Below are 18,242 nucleotides of genomic sequence, written 5' to 3' on the forward strand. Positions count from 1 at the left end.
CAGGTCACCAGTGAACCGTGAGCAGCTCCTGGGATGGAACACCCGGAGGGATGGGACATAGGGAGCGGTGTCCTGATCCCAGTCCTGCCTGGGGAGCATTGCAGAGCAGAGAGCAGGTCTGCTCCCATGGGACACAGATGTGGCCGCACCTTGATGACCCCACTCTGAGCTTGTCTGCACAGAAGTAGAGGCCATGGCAGAGGCTGGGGACCCTTGGAGATACGGTGCAACCAGTCAGTGATGGTCCTTGTCATGTGGAGCCCTTACAGGCAGCACCAGCACCAGCAGTGGGAGGATGCTGCCCATTCAGGAGCACAGCAGCAAAGAGAGGCAGCCAGGGGGGTGGCAGGGAGAGGCTGCTTTATTGGAGAGGATGCAGGGGACCCCAGGGAGGAGGATGAGGCTGAAGGCTCCGAGCCAGGGGGATGGTGCAGGGCCAGGGCCTGGGCATGCAGGACTGGTGTCGGGCAGCAGCTCCCCTGTGGCCGGGCTGGCAGGAGGCGGCTGTGCCTGCAAAGGGAGCAGAGAGTTGTCAGCGGGATGGGCCATGGGGGCTGCAGGACCCCCGGGGCTGGCGGGCACCTGACTGACCTCAATGGAGTGGTGTCACGCAGGACACTTTGCCGCAGCCATTCCTGCAGCACTTCTGGTTCCCGGAGCAGTTGGAGTCCGACTTGCACTGGTTTGTGCAGACACCCAGCATGGGGATCCCGGGGCTGACGGGCGGGCACGTGCCGGGCTTCTCTGCAAAGGCAAAGGGACACGGTCTGAGCCCTGCCGGCACCAGCACACGGGGTAGGGCTGACCCTGCAGCCCCCGGAGCCATGGGCATGGCCTAGCCCCTGTCTGCCACAGTGGAGGGACCCCCATCCTGGCCAGCAGACCCCCGGACCCCATGGTGCAGCCTCACCCGGTGGCACAGAACACGCAGCCGCGACAGTGCCTTGACCCCACTTTCCCCCACAGCTGCCGTGGCCAGCCCGGGCTGTGAGCTTGCAGTGTGTGGGCTCAGCCGGGGCCCAGTGTGCAGGGTCCCTGCCATCCTGCCCAGCTGCCTGCCACCAGCACTGGGCTCCCAGCTCTGAACCACGCCATCCTGCACTGCAGCACAGCCGGGACAGCTTTGTCCTTGCAGGTGGCCGTGGAGGTACCAGAGCCTCAGGTTCACATCCGTCCGTTTGCCACTGGAGATCTCAACTCCTGCACCCGTTCACGGGGGCTGCCCTCCAGCAGGACCGGCACAGAGAGTGAGCTCAGTCGGGTGGCCGTGGGGCCGTGTCCATGCAGGGCCAGGGATGATGGCTGGGAGGCAGGACCATGCCCACGCTCTGGGCTGGCTGCTGCCCAGCAGGCTGAGCGGGTAATGAGGGCTGCAAGGGGAATGGCACAGACCCCTGCCCACGGCACCGGTCCCATGCTGCTGGCAGGAGAAAGGGTGAGTGTGGCTGCCGGGAGCACACCCCAGCCCCTCCGGGGTCCCTGCTCAGTCCCCGATAACCGCACTGCAGGCGATGCACAACGGGCGCCCAGGCCCCGCACCCTGGAGCACCGGTGCTGCCGGCTGGGCTGGGCTGTGGGCTCGCGGCAGCAGCACCGGGAGCAGGAGGGAGCGTTACCGTCGGGCTTCTGGCAGGCCTTGCCGCAGGCCGCCGGGCAGCACTTGAGGGTGCTCTCGCAGTCGCCATCGGACTGGCACCCCACCGTGCAGTTCACTGCTTCTGTCGCCGGGTCTGGGCACACGCCGGCTTTTGCTGCAAGGCAAAGGTGGAGGCCATGGGTGGGGGCCGGGGCAGGAGATGCTGCCGCCAGCACCGGGGCTGGGTCCGGGGATGCTGCTGAGCCCAACCGCGCCGGGCGCCGGCTGGTTCTCGGCCCCGGCCCCCAGCCCGGCAGGCCCTGGGGCTGGGAGTGATGCTGGCTGCTGGCCCGGGGCGTGCCGAGCCGTGCCGAGCCGTGCGCTCATACTCACTGGTGACATTCTGGGCGGGTGCTGGCGGCAGCTCTGCCCAGAGAGCCAGGAGCCCCGCCAGGACGAGCACGCTGCGGGCCTTGGGCATGGTGCGGGACCGGCGCTGCGCCTCGGGCCGCCCGGCGGCCTTTAAGCTCCTGTGCAGGTGGGGCGGCGGGCGGGAGGGAGGGCTCGGCCTTCCGGGTGGCTCCCGGGGGCCGGGCAGGGCCAGGCTCCCCCTTCGCGCTTGCACAACCCGAGTATCAGGTATCTGCCGCTGCTGGCGGCCGACCAGGGAGGGGGAGCCTGGAGGAGACCGGGCGGCCGCGCCGAAAACTGGCCGGGCAGGAAGAGCAGCCGCCAGCGCGGCCCCGTGCGCTGCGCGCCCGAGCCCTCCGGACCCCGTGCCCGGCCGGGGGCACCGTGCAGGGCTCGCTGGTGGAGCCCGAGGGGATGCCGCTGGAACGCCTGGCACGGGCGCACCGGGGTGGCCCGTGATCTGCCCCTGCTCAGGCTCCTCCTGCCACCGCCGCTGCCGCGGTCTTAGGCTCGCCCGGAGCCCCCAGCCTGAGCCACTGCTGCCCTGATGCTGGCGCTGTGGATGGGCGGCTGCTGCCGCTCGCCCGGAGCCCCCAGCCCGAGCCACTGCTGCCCTGATGCTGGCGCTGTGGATGGGCGGCTTCTGCCGCTCGCCCGGCTCCTGCTCCAGCCGCGTGTCCTCCTCCAGCTTTCGCTCCTCCACTGCCGGGCTCTCCAGGCTGCTGTGCCTCCGGCCGGCGCTTGCCCCGGGGCTGCCCCTGGTTCCCCCCGGCAGCTCCTGCTGCCCGGGCACAGCCTCCTCGCGCAGCCCCCGCCATCCTCGCAGCCTCCAGCGGCCCCGGGGATGCGGCCCGGACCATCCGGCAGCACCGGTTGGGCGAGTGGCTGGCGGGGAGCGAGCAGCCGGCACGCTCTGGCTGCACGCCCGGTGCTCCGGGCACGGCGGTGCCGTAGGACCCAGAGCCCCTCGGCACGGCCGTGTCTGGGATAGCCCTTCCGAGGCCTGTGTGCGCCCTCCGGCACACGGGGATGCAGCATCGAGCCGGGGTTTGTTTGCTCCAGGGGCCAAGCAGCCTGGAGCAGCCGCTCTCCTGCCCTGCTCTCAGCAGTTTGCTGCCCTGCCAGTTCCTGTCTCCTCCACCGGTACTGTCAGTGGTGGCTTTAATTCCTGCTGATGCCCAGCACACTGCGCGGGAAGCCCAGGGTCTCCCCTTGGCTCGCAGCTCTCGGTGTCAGCTCAACACCTTTGGTTGTTTGGATACCGCTGCAATGAGGGTCCTCCTGCGTGGTGCTGGTGCCGTCTGGCTGGGGGCCATGGGCTGGGCCCCGTTGCTGGGGGTCAATCCTAGAGCATCCCAGCTCACTGGGGCCCATCCTGGGTATGGTCACAGGCGGAGCCTGCACAGGGCAGAGGGTGAGACCTGCCCCATCTCCAGTGGTGTGCCCTTGTTGCTGGCAGAGGCACCAGGGGCAGACCCAGCTCCAGGCTGGAGCATCCTGCAGACCTGTGTGGCCAGGGGCATGTGGGGCTGGGACACAGTCCCTGCCCGAGTCACGAGCCAGTGTCCACTCTGCCGGGGTCCGTCTCCAGGTAATTTAACCCCACAGTCAACAATGCGGCAGTAAATCAGTAACTGTTTGCCTTTGCCTGCGGTCCCCTCCCTGCCACCGGTGTTTGTGCAGGAACAGGAGCTGGTGTGGATGGGCCAGTGCCTGCACCAACACCGCTCCGCACTACACCAACACCAGCAGCAGGATCCGACCAGCGGGGATGGGAAAGGGCTGGGTGCTCAGAGAGCAATGGAGCTGCTGGGGCTGGTGCCAGGACCCAGGCACGCTCGGGCTGGTGGGATGCTCCCACTGTGCCCATGAGACTGGGCCCCACTGGGGACACTGCACCTGGGAACTGGGCTGGGCTGGTGTTTCCAGCCCAGGGCTGACGCTGGGACTCCATGAATAAAGGGTGTTGCAGCCCAGTGGCCCCCAGGCCAGGGCCGGGACACGGTGCTCCTGTGGCGGGGGTGGGACGTGGGTGGTAACATGGCTGCTGCAAGCTTGAGCCTTGGCTATGGCCTCCATCATCCGTGCTGGACGTGAGGGACCTGTGCCATCCCTGCCGGATCTGTGCAGGCACAGAGCTCACCCCGATCCTGGAGCAGCAGCACTGCTGCCATTCCAGTGCTGCCAACCCCGTGGTGCCGTCCCTGCTGCCAGGGCAGGGGGTGCCCCATGCCCCACTGCAACTGAGCTGCTGCTCCCGTGCCAGAGGCGCTTCCCTTCGAGGGCCATTGCCCGGTCTGACAGTGTGATTGCTCTGCCCCAGCGTGTGGCATGGCCTTGGTGCTGGTGGTGAGCAGCCAGCACGGGGACGCTGTGAGGATGGATGCCAGGAGCTCGGCTGCGCTGGAGCAGCCGGATGGGAGCAGGTGGGAGCCCAGGAAGAGGCAGGTGGCAGGAGACGAGGGGGAAACCACAGGGAAGGCGAGAGCCGTGGGGAGCAGTGTGGGTGTTGGCGGGTTTGCCCAAGGTTGTACCTTGGCCCCAGTGTGCCCGGTGGCTGCTGAGCGGGCGATCCGGCTGGAGCTGCCCCCAGCCAGCCAGAGCTGTTGGAGAGTCGGCATCGCTTTCCGGAAGATAGAAACGCTTTGGCTCCTGTCCCCAGTGCGTGGCATTCAGGATGCTGCCGTCCCCACCCTGGCTCTTCCAGGCACTTCCTTGACAGAGGCTGAGGATGGCTGTAGGGAGCACGGGGATCTGCCAGCACGGCGTCCCCATCCCAATGCCTGTCCCGGGGGGTTCCTGCCTGGGGACGTGGGGTCAGCAGCCCTGAGCCCAAACCCAGAGGCTCTTCCCTGCAACATCCCTGGGTGGCAGCACCTGCCACCGCCGAGCCTGGTCATGCGGGTTGCACCTATGCCCTGCGGGTGACTGCAGCTCCTTCGTGGCAGCAGGGAAGGTGCTGGAGTCACGTCTCCCTGGGAGGGAGCATGGTCAATGATTAAAAGGGCCAGGCAAGGTGCCCCCGGCTGGCTAACCAGCCTCCCACAGCGGCAGAGAGCGGTGAAAGCTGGGAACAGAGGTAGAGAAGGACGCCCCTTCCTCTGGGAGACATCGGGCCCGGGCAGTCACAGCTCGGGGTCCCCATTCTGGATGCATGGGCTGATGCATGGCATTACCTGACCCTGCCCGGTCCCAGGGGCCCCTGCTGGGGCCCAGAGCACCCAGTGGCAGGGGAATGCTGCTGCCATGCTGCTGCTGCCACACCCCGTCCTGCCTGCGCTGCCCGCACCGTGCAGACCACGGCGGCCCCTCTTCATGCTGCAGAGCCAGAGCCTCGGTGGGGTGTGGGGTGCCCGGAGCTGGGGAAGCGCCTGGCTCTGCGCTGGTGTGATCGCTCTGACCGGCTCATCCCATGCAGGACCCCAGCCTGGGTCAGCCCCACGTCTGCCCGCTGCCCCCCGAGCACTCACCAGTGTTGGCAGGAGCCGCAGCATCCGGCTGTATGTGGGTGCACAGGGCGAGGATGCCCAGGAGCAGAACGATGGCAGCCTTCATGGTGCTTCCTGCAGGTACCGATGGGCAGCGCGGGTCGCCGGGGTTTATATCTGCATGGGGCTGAGGAGGGGCCGCGCACACATAAACCTTCATGTGCCGAAACTCGGCTGCAGCTCAGTTGTGCCCGAGGCAGCGACAGCCCCACGTTACTGCCTGAGAATTATTTACCACAGGCCTGGCCCAGCTGCGGCAGCCGGGCTGCAGCTGGGGTGGGGATGGCAGCACCCCACAGCACCCAGAAACACACCCTGCCCAGGGCACAGGGGGATGCCGCCGTGGGCTGTGGCTTCCCCCATGGCCATGGGGAGCCTGGAGGAAGGGACTGGAGCTCTGGGGCTTGGGAAAGAGGGGACGGGGAGAAGGCTGGTATATTCAGAGTGGCCCAGAGGGTGCAGATGGGACTTTTCCTATGACTGTAGGACCTAGGGGTGCTGGGGTGGGCCCGTAGGTAGAGGTCAGAGGGTGGTTGGTCCCCTCACCAAGGCGTGGGACTGACCATCACCACTGAGGTGCTGTTCAGGTGTCACAAGTGATTAGACGAGTTTATGGGATAGGAGCTGAGCAGGAGAATGGTCCCGTGTGGCAGTGGCCATCCCGACAGCACAGCACAGGGTGTTGTGGGACAGAGCAGCTCAAGGTCTGTCCCCGGCCATACCCACACATAGACCCAGCGCCTGCCTCCCCCGTCCCAGCTCAGTGCTGACATCTCCCAGAGCCGCGGGTGAAGCCGACGTCCCGCAGGCGAGCGTGGCCTCGGGGGAGTGCAGCCTGCAGTGACGTGCCCAGCTCGGCACACCCGCGGCCCGCACCGTGCTCCGAGCACCATTCCAACGTGGGGACAGGCGGGCGGCTGCTGCCGTCACGTCCCGGCAGACGGGTGCTCTGGCGGGGTCAGCACCGGGGCTGCCTTCCACCTCCCCATGCAGGGATCTGTGGGGATGCCCAAGGTCAACAGTGCGGGGAGGACACGGGGAGCCCGGCGCAGTGAAGGGTGGCTGTGCTGAAGCTGAGGTCTGCTCTGTGCCCGCAGGGACCCTGCGGTGCTGCCACTGCTGTGCCCTGACCCCACCAAATGGGTTTGCACCTCTCACCGTGCCCCACCGAATCGGTAAGGTCGGGCAGAGGCAGCGGGTTACGCCGGGGACGGTCCCTGCCCCGGGGCTGTCACAAGGCCAGCCCGGCTGGAAGGAGCTGCCTTTGTGCCGAGGCCAACGTGAGCTCTGCGGTCTCGTTCGGGGTTTTACAGCTCAACGACTGCATTTCCCTACTTGGGGAAATTCCTGTTTGCGTCATCCCTGCTCCGAGTGGCCAAACGCACTTCTTGTTACTGAAACTGTGTCTGAAACAAAGGGTCCATCGGCCAGAGACCCAGGGCTGTGGAAGCAGTCCCGTCCCTGTTTATGTGCACGGGGCCTCTCTAAGCGATGCCTTTGCCCTGACGTGACACGTGCCGCGGTGCTGATGCTGGGAGTCACCAACGTCCCTTGAGCAGCGCCCGGGCCTTTGGCTGGTGCTGGTGGCTCCTGGCTCAGGGGGGCTTCAGCCTCCTCTAGGCTGCGTGTGCCCATCCCGTGCCATTGACCGTGCTCGTGTCCTGCCCTGTGTCCCGGGGGACGGTGGCCACCACCTGCAGCCCCACTCGCCGCTGCCCCCTCCCTGCCCGCAGCCACCCGCCCCGTGTCCCGCAGCTCCGCGGTCCCTGTCCCAGCGCAGCCCCGCGGGGCCGGCCGCCAGAGGAGGCTGTTGCTCCGCCAGAGCGCGCCGGGGCTCCCCGCCGGGATTGAAGCGGTCACGGGGCCGGGGCTGCTCCCTCGGGCCGGTTCGGGGGCGGACGGGGCAGAGACTTCACCGGGTCCGAGCGCGGCGCTGCCCTCACTGCATCGGGTGGGGAATCACGGAGAGGCCGCGGGAGAGCCGCGGCTCGGGGCAGTCCCGAGGGGCTGGTGCCGAGCCGGTGGGCGATGCCTCCTCCCGCAGCGGCAGGGCTGAGGGCTGGGGCGGCGCTCGGCTTAGAACCCATCATTCTGGTCACGGAGCTCCCTCCCCGGATTTGGGCGGCAGGGCGGAGCAGGGCTCAGTGTCAAAGCCGCGGCACCCTCCCCATGGGCCCCTGGCAGCTCTGCAGGCGCAGAGAGCGAGGAACCAGGAGCAGGGGAGATGAAAATCCTCCTGAAAGTGCGATCGATCATCCAGCTCCTTCCTCGCCTGCTCTGCTCGGCCCGAGCGGGCGCCGCGGCAGCTGCTGAGATGAGAGCCCCTGTGTGGGGGAAGGATGGGGCCAGCATCTCATCCCCAGCACCCTGATCCCCGTCCCCAGCATCCTGACTCCTGTCCCCAGCCCCTGTGGTGCCATGCTCCACAATCCAGCTCTTGGGGTTAATGGCACCTGAATGATGCCATGGAGGCTGCTGCTCCGTAACAGCTCTAATAGCTCTGATCCATAACCACCGGCTGTGGTGGTGCCAAGATGCTGGCATGGGGAGTCTGGGGCTGGGTGGTGCTGATATTTGAGGCCTGGCGGCAGCCCCATGCCATGCATGGTGTGCCGGCTGGCAGCACAGGCAAGCAGCCTCCCAAAATGGGGTTTTTATTACAGCCATACATCACTGCGGCGCCTGATGCGGGCAGACGGCAGCGATTTTTCTTCGTGGTTTACAGACAAATGAGGGGAAGGAAAATTGATGTGAACTTTGCTATAGCGAGAGGTCGGGCGCGGGCAGGGAGCTGGTTACGGATGAGCCGGGGGCTGCCTGGTCCCGGCCCTTCTCTGGGCTGGATGGCTGGGAGCACTGCAGCGGCAGGGCCGGGAGCATCGTGTCCAGTGTGGGGACTGTGCTGCAGCTTTAGCGCCTGGAGGAGGGGGAGCTCTGGCTTTCCCAGCCCCCATTGCCCGCAACACGTCCTGAGCAGGCGGCTGTGCCCGTCCTGGCTGCGGGGATGCTCGGAGGGATGCTAAGGGGGAGCATGCGGGCAGGGTGATTAATTCCAGCCGGGATTCAGTAGCGCTGCAGACGCTGTTTGGACGTGCAGCATCGGGTGAGCTGCTGTCAGCGCCTTCTGTCGACGTCTCGACTGCTTTTACCACGGTTAAAGATGCCTGCAACCACCACAGTCCTGCCCAGTGTAAGAGAACAGTTAATACCTTCCAATAGCGCCTATCAGCTTCTCCATAAGGCCCATAAATATTAATACAATTCTAATTAGTTCCTTTAAATACATTACCTAAGTGAAGCGTTTCCTGGGCAATAAATCAGTGGCAGTTCAGCACCATTAAGCAGATCATGCACTCTCCCCGCCTGTCCCGTGGCCAGTCCTGCTTGCCAAGGGATGGGGCCCACAGCAGCCTGTGCTGTGCCATGTGAGGGCTGGTGGTGCTCCTGCCTTGGGAGTTTCCAGCTGTGGGATGGGAAAGGAGGTGGGTTTTGGGGCTGGAACAGCCATGAGCTGGTGTCTGCTGCGATGCCTTCCTGCTGTGCTCGAGGGCTCTCCCAGCCCATGTCATGACAAAGCAGCTCTGCATGGGGAGGATGCATCGTGCGGTGGTTGCACTGGAAAAGAGCAAATACCAAGCTCATTTGCTTGAGGAGAAATTAATACAGTGTGAAACACGTAGTGGGTGATTTAAGAAGTGAATTTAAAATCTCAACACTAATAGATTTTTTCATAAGGTCAGAGGAAAGATTAAACTCTCCAGACAAGCACAGCACTTACCATTCCCAGCTTCGTTTGCACCATAAATATTTGGGGCTGGTGCCATGTGCCTGCGCTGCCCATGTGGGTCAGATCCTGCTCGCCTTGGTGAGGTGATCTCAGATCCAGGCCTGGTGCTGCGTGAGCAGCAATGTCCCGGCATGTTGCCATTTCCAGCTCCTCTTCCCACTGCCAAGCAGGGACCAGGATTGATAGTAAGAGATTTGAAAGGCTCCAAGTTGTATCACGGAGCCACCCCATCCATCACGAGACGTCCATTATTAAGTAACACCCTGCATGCTGGGCTGATTTCACACCTTATCTGAACCCAGCAGCTGTGCCCTAAATCCTGAGCGCTGTGACTGTCTGGAGGAATTCGGCTGCCTGTGCTCAAAATTAGTGTTAGCATCTATCATTTCCCCACACCAAATGGCTTTTGTGTCGGCACTTGGCAGCACTCATCTGTCACAAGGGCTCTGGCTGCCCAGGTCTGTCCCCTCTCTGTCACTTGCAGGACCCCGCGATGGCAAAACATCACCCAAAGGACAAGTGAAGCCGTTGGGCCTCTCCCTTCTGCCCGGGCTGGTGGCACCGCTGGTGGCGAGCACCTCCTCCGTCCCCTTTGGCACAGCAGGCACCAGCTCTGCTCCTGGCTGGGCTGTCCCCATCCCTCCATCCCCATGCAGCCAGGCACAGCCTGCAGCCCCTGTCTGGGCACGTGGTTCGCGGTGCCATGGTGCCGCGGTGCCGGGCCCCTCCTGGCTGCTGCTGCCTGCAGCTGTCCCTGGCGAGGAGCTCCTGCCAGGCAGGCGATGCTGGAGCTGTCGGTGTGATGAAAAGCCTCCTGCAGCAATGCAGATAACATACAAGCACAGGTCAAGCGAGGCCCCTGTAGCCCATCCATCAGGCGCAGCAGCTACAGGCGCTCCCTGTGCCACCATCTGATGCACGTTATCCGGCACAAATGTGTATCTTCCCCCAAGGTTAAACGGATGAGTGAGGTTCAGGCACTGACAGCTCCGCCTGCCCCGGCGCGAGCGATAAACGAGCTGCAACAACCAGAGGGAGAAAAAAAGGGTTTGTTTTCTGTCAGATTCTCCTTTTGATGGTGCTGGCATGAGGACAGCGGCAGCACAGGGAGAGAGGAAGCAGATCAGCTCCCGGTGTGGCCGTGGGGCGGGTGGTGATGGGTGATGTCACAGCCATGGTGGCTGTCACCGTATCACCGGTGGTGATGGACGGGCGGGAGCGAGGATTTGCCATGGCTCTGGAGCATGTGCTCAGTGCAGCCCCAGCACAGTGCCGAGCTGTGCCCACTGTGTCTCTGGCTCTGCCTGCTCCGGGCACTGCTGGCGCTGGGGCTGAGCACGGTGCTGCGGTGCATGCCAGGCCGGCGTCCTGCCACGCTGCCACTGCCCTCGCTCAATGTCACACTTGGAGCCTGTCAATGTGAAGAAAGGGTTGCGGGCGATAAGCGATCGCGCTGTCAGCCCCGGGCGCTGATTTACCACGGCGGCGCTAACGGAGCGCGGATTTCTCTTAATCTAAATTGAAAACTACTCAAGGAGAAAAATAATTTCATTGCTTCATGTTGAAGGGGCGGGGGGAGAGGGAGGGGAAGAACTGCACAGGGCGGGGGGCCTGGGGCTGCCCGTGCCCCCCACGGCTTGCTCCCAGTCCGGGGCAGCACCCCCAGCCCATCAATCTGGATCTGCAGTATGAAATACCTGGAGGGGCTGGGAGTGGGAACGGGAATGGGCTGTGCCAGTGTGAGGGGTCTGGCGCATGGCCATTTCAGCATGGGGATCCCCATGCTGAATCCCAGCATTCAGGAGGTCAGGATTCAGGTCTGCAGGAGTCATTTTCCATTAGCCAGGATCTGGGACAGGGGTGGGGGGGCCACAGCGTGGTCCCAGCCCCACTCGAGGCTATGCCGCAGGTCCCCGGTGCTGGCACAGGTGGGGATGTGCTGCCTTGCAGAGAGATGAGTAATTTGGAGTGCGAGCAAATTCTGGGCGCATTTGCTGAGCTGGGTAATAACGTGCCCAGTGAGCTGCAGCCCGAGCACGCTGCCAAATTAAAGGGATTTTTTTCCCCTTTAATTTAAAAGTCACCGTTGGGAAATCTCCGTTGGCCACGGCACTGATTTCCCCCCGGCCGCCTTCCTGCAGAAACCTTTAATTTTGATTGTCACACTTTGTGGAGTTTAACTCGAAGAAACAGAGCCATAAATAAGGCGCTGCTCTGGCTCCGAGGCTCCAGCTGTGCCGGGATGGTGACAGCACCAGTATGGCAGGATGGCAGGATGGGCATGGGCATCCCACCAGGACCATGGCAGGGGTTGCACTGGACCCCTTTGGCCTTGGAAGGCAGCACCAGGGAGGGTGTCGAAGGCTGCAGGTTTGGCTCCGGGCTCCACTCTGTCACTGGCGTGCTGTGGGGCCGGAGGAGCTGCCATGGGCAGCCTGGGGCATCTCCCGGTGTCTCTGGTCCCCACAGCTTGGTGGAACCAGTGTGTGACGCGTCCTCTCCCTGCTGGGGGTTTGGGAGGGAACCGCCTGGCAGCCTGGCTTGGCGCAGAGCTGGTGTGAGCTCTGGGAAGGTTCCAGCCCGTTTGCATTTCACCCTTCAGTAATTTCACATTTACAGGTGCAATTAAGAGGCCAGCCTGGCGTCACGAAGCCATCAGTGTGGAGAGACCTGAATCCTGACCGGCTCCCATGTGTGTTATCACCCCTGGCCATCCGTCTGTCCATGGTCACATCGCGGTGATGCTGCAGTAACGGACCTCGACTACATTAGATGAGGTCTGTTTAACTTCAATGCTGCCTGAGCCCTTCAGGTGGTGGCACAGGGCACAAGCAGGGGGGAGTGGTGGTGTTGAATGGTGACCACAGCACAACCAGGGCTGTGTTGGTGCCATGTTCATCGCCTCAGCAACCCTGTGTTTTACAGGCAACCCACCAATGCGGCACTGCTGGCTGGGCCGTGATGCCCAGGACAGCACCAGCAGCACATCCCTCCTGTCCCCCTTCTCCCACTGCAGTGGGACACGGCTCGGAGAAGCCGTCTTTCCCTTTAAGCTTCCTCCCAGTTTAATTGGATAGCTTCGAGCCCCAGCTCATGATTTCTGCAGCAATTTGGTCTGAGATTTCTTCCTTTGCCTCCATTATCCACTCTGATTAACTGAGGTGCCCCTGTCAGCGCTGCTCGGTGGCGCGGGGAGCGCCGGCGAGAACCTGTTAAAATGCATGAGCCTCTCCTGGCCAGCGATGCCCAACTGCAGGACGGGGGTGCAGCTGTGGGGTGGGGGGGGCTGTCCGGGGCTGGTGGCGGTGCTGGGGTCCCGCGGGGTGGAGGGCTGCAGGCAGGGCCCCACCATCCTCCGTACTGCGGCTTTTCCACTTCGCAGGCGCTCATTTCACATTCCAGCTCCAACTTGTTCCCTGTTTTTCCATTTTAATAACAGCAAAAGCATCCGGAAACACTGCAGCACCCGCGGAAGAGCGAGAGCTGACATAATTAAAAAGTGGCTTCAATCAGGCTGTTTTCCTAATGGTTTGTCCTATCAGCCCACACGGCCCTGCACCCCCGTGCTCCCAACCCCCTGAGGCATCATTTACATTCCTTAATAACCCCTCATCACTATTCATGACGTGGGGAGGGCAATAACGGCTGAGTGCACAGCACTAATTCAATTTCTGCGAGGCTCAGTGTGTTTAGTTAATCACCGCGGGACCCGGGTTACTCAGTACAATTATTTATTCAGAATTAGATCTCAAAGCATCTGGATTGAAACCTGAACTCGTGATAAAATGAAGCCGGGATTCGGCTGCCCCCGCCGCTGCTCCCGCACCAGCGCCCAGTGCCGCGCTCGGGGCAGCCTTTGCGGGTCACTTCTGGGTGCTGGCGGCAGAGAGGGGCTCTAGAGCAGGCGTGCGGGGGCCGGGGCCCTGCCTGCAGCAGCAGCACGGCCTGGGGGGCTCCCACATGCTCGGGCTTCGCCCCCGGCTGCGTGCGGGGGCTCGGGGTATCCTCCCTGCACGGCGCAGGTGCTGCCCCCGCTGTCTCGTTCCCATTCCCGGCTTTCAGCGCCGGTGCTTTCACAGTCCCCAGCAGCGGGGCTCTGCCGGGTTTGCAGCCGTCAGGGTGAGAAACGGCCCCTGAGCTGCTGCGCCTCTCCCGCGAGGCTGCCGGCTCCCGGCGATCCCGTTTTATTTAGGGCAGTTAATGCAGCAGCTTCTCAAATTCCTGACTTTGTTTTTCTGAATGTTCCCCCCCACCCCAGTCCTCCCGGGGAAGCGAATTGACCGTGCTCTATCCCTTCCTCTAACGAGGAGAGGCTGCAGGCAGGAGGTGCCGTTCTGAGTGAAGACTATTCACAGATCATAGGACCATGGAATGGTTTGGGTTGAAGGGGCCTTAAAGCTCCTCCAGCTCCAACCCCTGCCACGGGCAGGGACCCCTTCCACTGGAGCAGCTTGCTCCAAGCCCCTGTGTCCAACCTGGCCATGAGCATCCCTGGTGCCTGCCTGCGTCCGAGGTCTCCTGCTGCCCTTTGCAGGTTTTACAGCCATGAGGGTATTTATTGCCCTGGGTCAGCGCTGCTCGAGGGATCCAGCTGTGTCCCGGCTGGAAGGACCCCAACGCTGCACACGGCAGAGCCAGAGGATGCGCTGATGAACCCTTTATCCCAGCTTCCACACACAGATTTGTCGTGTTAATTCTGGCATGATGGATGCCGCTGCTCTGTAATGGAGCCACGGTGTTATAAATGTGGCTCAAATAAATTGACGAGAGCCAGACCAATGAATCTAATCGGTTTATTATCGCTATTACAGCAAGCAAAACAGCGCTGGGCGGCCGGGGAGTCTCTGCTCTGCCAGCAGCACGCACCCCACTTCCCCAAAGTCACTGGTTTTATACTCTTCTTCATCCGATGTACGTGTCACTTCCTGGCGTATCTGCGTCGTTGTGACCCGTTGATAAGGGGTCTCATTCTGCCTCCCGGTGGGCGTGTGGAGGAAGGCTCCTTATCCCCTTCCCCCATACACCCTGTACTTTACCGGACGCCTGCGGTCTATGAGCAAAATGTCGAAGTCGTAATTTTCCAATAACTCTTAAGCAAGCAAGATTTGATTAACAAACGGGGATTTGCTCATTACACCGGGACGCTCCAAACGTTATCTACATCTTTAATTTGGTGAGCGCTGGGCGCGGGCTCCCGCCGCGATGTGCGCAGGAGCCGCAGGCGGTGCCGTGCGGGAGCTCCGCAGCTCGGAGCCCGTTTCTAACGCTAAGTCACAATAAATCCCGCCACGCTCTTTAATTGCTCCCATTTGTTAAGCTGCGAACGCTGAACAATGGTGGAGCGTTGGAACGGTTCGGGTGCACCGCTGACGCTGCGGCCCAGCGGCGCGCACGGGGCGCGCTGGCGCGGGGCTCGGCGGAAGGATACAGGAACAGGAGGCTGGCGGATGGCGCTGCGGCGCGGAGGCGGCCGCGACCTTTGCCCTCGTAAGGCCGCTGTAAGAAGTAGCCCCGGGCGCTTTGCGGCGGTGCCGTGCTTTTTGCCTCTCGCTTTCCGGCAGAGTGGCGCGCTCCCAGGCCCGCCTTACGGCGCGCTGTCGTGCGGCCCCGGTTGTTGGCGACAGTTCCGCGGTGGCGGGGCCCGGCCGGTGCCATGGACGTGGGGGAGCTGCTCAGCTACCAGGTGAGCGGCGGCCACCGGGCCCGGGGGAGCGCCCCGGCTCTTCCTGCCGCCCCGCTGGGGAGGGACGGAGCGGCCCCGGCCGGGAGCGCGGTGCTTGGCCGTTGGTGTCGGTAGCGCCGCAGGGCCGGGCCCGCCGCAGCTCCGGGCGGGCCTCCGTGCGGAGCGTGCCCGGCCGCGCTCGCAGGGCCCCGGTACGGTGCCGCTGAGGCGAGGCCTGTCCTGCCCTGGGACACGAGGAGCCCTGTTGGGAGCCGGTTACCGGGGCTGCTGAGGGCCGCGGCCGCGCCGCTGATGGGTTCTACCGGCCAGACGCAGTTCGGTGCCGCTGCCGGGCCCTCTGCCGAGTAAAACCAGCGCTGGTTTCTGCCCTGTGCTCTCGCTCTTCCTTCCCCTCTTTCAGGACAAACCCCATGCGATTCTCACCGGAGCCCCTGGGAAGGTTTTCCTCCTTGGGAAAGTTTCCTTTTATCCTGTGAATGTGCTGCTCCCGGTGTGTGGCTGCGCCTTGTTCGGAGCTCGGTTATAACGTGGATGGTGTTTCAGCGCCCGGGGGTGGGTTCACGTCCCTGTGTGGCTCGGGGCCGGTGTGCGGCAGTGTTGGCTGGTACCTCAGTGCCCGGCGTTATCCCAGCGCAGGAGCTGTGTGACTCGATCCAGGTCTTAATTCCAGCCACAGGATTCCTTATGGAATGCCTTCCCACATGCCCCGTGTGTGTTGTTCTGGGGGGACACCGTGTGTGTTCAGAGGTGGAAGGAGCATCCTGCTGCACAGCACGTGTCTGGGTGTCTAGAGGGTGTCCCTGGGAGGTGCACAAGCAAGGAGGGGATGTTGGAGGTTACCTTTTAGTCTGGGGGATTTCTCACCATCTCTTGAGTTCAGACCTCCCCAGTCGGGTTAGGGTTGGGGTGAATACAGGTGAGGGGAGTGAGGAGCAGGAGGTGGATAAACAGCCTTGCTGGTCCTGAGAAGTGGGATTCCCCTCTGCGAGGGCTGAAAGATGGAAACGGGAATTGGAAGGAGCAGGTTCTGCTGCTTCCAGGCCATCAGGTGTCTGCCATGGCTCTGAGTCAGGCAGAACAGGAGCCTTTCTGTGTTGTTCTTGGAAATGCACACTCTTCTCCACCAGGAGAATCAGATAGAGTGGTTCTGTGGTGCCTGCGCCACAGAAAGGAGTCCAACCTGTGTGTGGTGGAGAAATGAAGGGAGCTCCGTGTTGTTCCCAACTGATCGGCTGGTGCTTCTGCGAGGAGGAAGAGCGCTCAGGGGCTGCTGAGGAGGAGGATGGCTGCTGTCTGCTGCCTTGGGCACAAGCTGGCCCCTTTCCTGTCTTGGGCTGGTTCAGGATCTCCTTTACCATTGCTGCAGGGGTGGCACTGGCTGTTGGGGGCGGATGTTGTGCTCCTCAGCCATCTGATTTTAATCTCTTGCTGCAGATGAATCTGTCTCCTCAGCTTCCCTCAGCACAGCCCACAATAATTGCTTTCCTCTTGCACTGTTTTGAATTTCTCTCCTCTAAATGCCTGATCTGTGCCCTTGCTTAATCAAGATGATGTTCTCCCTCGCTGCCAAGCCCGGCGTGGAAGATTTTGGGCACTGTGCCACCGACTCAGCACCACGTGTGGGGATAAGGAGCCACTTCCGACAAAAAATACAATTAAACAGCACCTGGCAGTTTATACAAGCTCAGAAATCCATAAACTTTATGTGTTGCTGCAAAACAGTTGCAGATGGTCTGAGTTGATGGTTAAATATCGCTGCTGTTCTGCCTGGCTCCTATATCTGGTCTCCCATTATGGGGGTAACGGAGGGGACAGAGCCAACCCTGGCTCTTCCAAGAGATTCCTTCCAGTTGGGAGTAATAATGGAGCCTGCTTTAGCTGCCATTCAGTGCAGCTCTCGCTGCTGTGAGTGATCATTACAAACTGCTCATTTTTTTAATGCACTATTAGTAAACTCAGATAACAGAAGCAGCAGCAGGTAAGGGATGAGGTCTGACTTGGGCTGGGCCGTCTGCTCACTGGGAATGGGCTGAGTGTGGTTGTAGTGAGATGAGTCCCTGTGGATCAGCAAAGGCATGATTGCTGCTGCTGTAGCTCATTCCCTGTAAATCTGCACTGGAATGGGTCCCCTGGTGCAGGGGCCGCTCGGCGGTGCAGGGTTTTAACTCCAGCCTTGTTGTCCTGGTTCTTCTCATCCTGCTTTTGGCTTCAAACATGGAGCTGTCACTGGCCCCATGTGGCAGAGCCTGCGTGTACTTGCTGGTGCGCTGGTACCCAGGCTGGTGCGCTGGTACCCAGGCTGGTGCACTGCTGGCTGCAGCTGAGCTTTCAGTTTACTTTTTGCTGTGTTATCCCTGGCCATCAAACCAGGGCAGGGAAGGTCCCTGCCCTGCAGGGTCCCAATGGCTGCACTCCTCAGGGTGAGTCTGGAGAGGATGAGGGCTCTTTCTCTCTGACAGTAATAATCCATATCCATGGGAGTACAGAGCATGACTTGCGATTCGGTTGCCTCAGCTTATGTGAGTTTGAGCTCTTGGGGCTTGCTGAGATTTCTGGATTTTCCTGGTAGCAGTTCCCCATTTTTAACACTCAGTCCTGCACCATCCGAAAGTGTGGTGTTTCGGGAACAAACCCCAATCAAAGTACAGTTATCAAAGCTTGGTTCATCACAAACGCTGGATGCAAAATGAAGACGTTAGTGACGATACCTCTAGAGACTGGGGCTTGCCCTCAGGGGTCCTGCCCTGGCAGCTCCTGCGGCGCTTGCTGCTGTGGCAGCTCAGGGCACGCTGCGGCCGCTGCAGGAGCTGCATCACTTAGGAAGATTTATTTCAGGTTTCATTAACAATTTCTGAGCTTGCAGTAACGAGGTTACGTACAAAGCAGATGTCTCAGTAATGTGAAACTCCATTACAGAGGCTCCTCCAAACCTGCCTGGTGCTCAGAGAAGGCTGGAAGCAACTGGGGGCCTAAACAACATTCTTGGATCTGATGGGATGCTTAATCCTGGTATTAATGTGCCACCAGTGCTCTGAGGGAGACAGGCCGTGGGCAGAGCCTGTCCTGTGCTTGGGGTATGGTTGCTGTCATGTCTGCTGGGTGCTTGTGCTCCAGGGGCTGTGACCAGCGGGTGCTTCCAGGGCACGTCTGTGCCCACCTATGGTCTGTCCTTACTGCAGAGCACATATGGCTGGGTCTGGGAGGGAAACAAAGGTAATTCCCTTCACCAGTCATGAGCTTTTGTTTACTTGCATTTTATAAATGTCAACTTCTTAAAGCCCTTTTGCATTTGCTGCT

The 18,242-nt window shown here is 62.0% G+C and overlaps 2 protein-coding genes and 1 long non-coding RNA gene across 6 annotated transcripts in view; 2 read left to right on the forward strand and 1 right to left on the reverse strand.

Moving 5' to 3' along the window:
- Positions 1–343: 343 nt before the first annotated feature.
- Positions 344–5,650, reverse strand: LOC134166279 (WAP four-disulfide core domain protein 2-like). 3 transcript variants are annotated; one of them, XM_062623791.1, is made up of 4 exons: positions 5,458–5,650; positions 1,617–1,751; positions 592–744; positions 344–510 (listed from the first exon to the last, which is right to left on the reverse strand). In XM_062623791.1, exons 1-3 carry the CDS (start codon positions 5,633–5,635, stop codon positions 593–595), a joined length of 465 nt encoding a protein of 154 aa, XP_062479775.1. In that variant the 5' UTR covers positions 5,636–5,650; the 3' UTR covers positions 344–510; position 592. The 3 variants fall into 3 exon arrangements, with proteins under 3 accessions (XP_062479775.1, XP_062479776.1, XP_062479777.1); XM_062623792.1 differs by lacking the exon at positions 5,458–5,650 and adding an exon at positions 1,970–2,340; XM_062623793.1 differs by lacking the exon at positions 1,617–1,751.
- Positions 5,651–7,317: 1,667 nt separating this feature from the next.
- LOC134166280 (uncharacterized) lies at positions 7,318–12,776 on the forward strand. 2 transcript variants are annotated; one of them, XR_009965814.1, is made up of 2 exons: positions 7,318–7,426; positions 11,882–12,776. It is a non-coding gene; the product is annotated as an uncharacterized LOC134166280 (long non-coding RNA). The 2 variants fall into 2 exon arrangements; XR_009965815.1 differs by lacking the exon at positions 7,318–7,426 and adding an exon at positions 7,462–7,496.
- Positions 12,777–14,805: 2,029 nt separating this feature from the next.
- CTNNBL1 (catenin beta like 1) overlaps positions 14,806–18,242 on the forward strand; it is a 42,356-nt gene continuing 38,919 nt past the window's right edge. Inside the window, exon 1 of the mRNA XM_062623794.1 lies at positions 14,806–14,945. Within this exon, the coding sequence (XP_062479778.1) occupies positions 14,916–14,945 (30 nt within the window). The 5' untranslated portion in view covers positions 14,806–14,915. The remainder of the gene's footprint in view (positions 14,946–18,242) is intronic.

This window comes from Pezoporus occidentalis, unplaced genomic scaffold (assembly GCF_034315485.1).
Source record: "Pezoporus occidentalis ecotype Australia unplaced genomic scaffold, CSIRO_AGI_Poc_V1 ctg259, whole genome shotgun sequence".
NCBI lineage: Eukaryota > Metazoa > Chordata > Aves > Psittaciformes > Psittacidae > Pezoporus > Pezoporus occidentalis.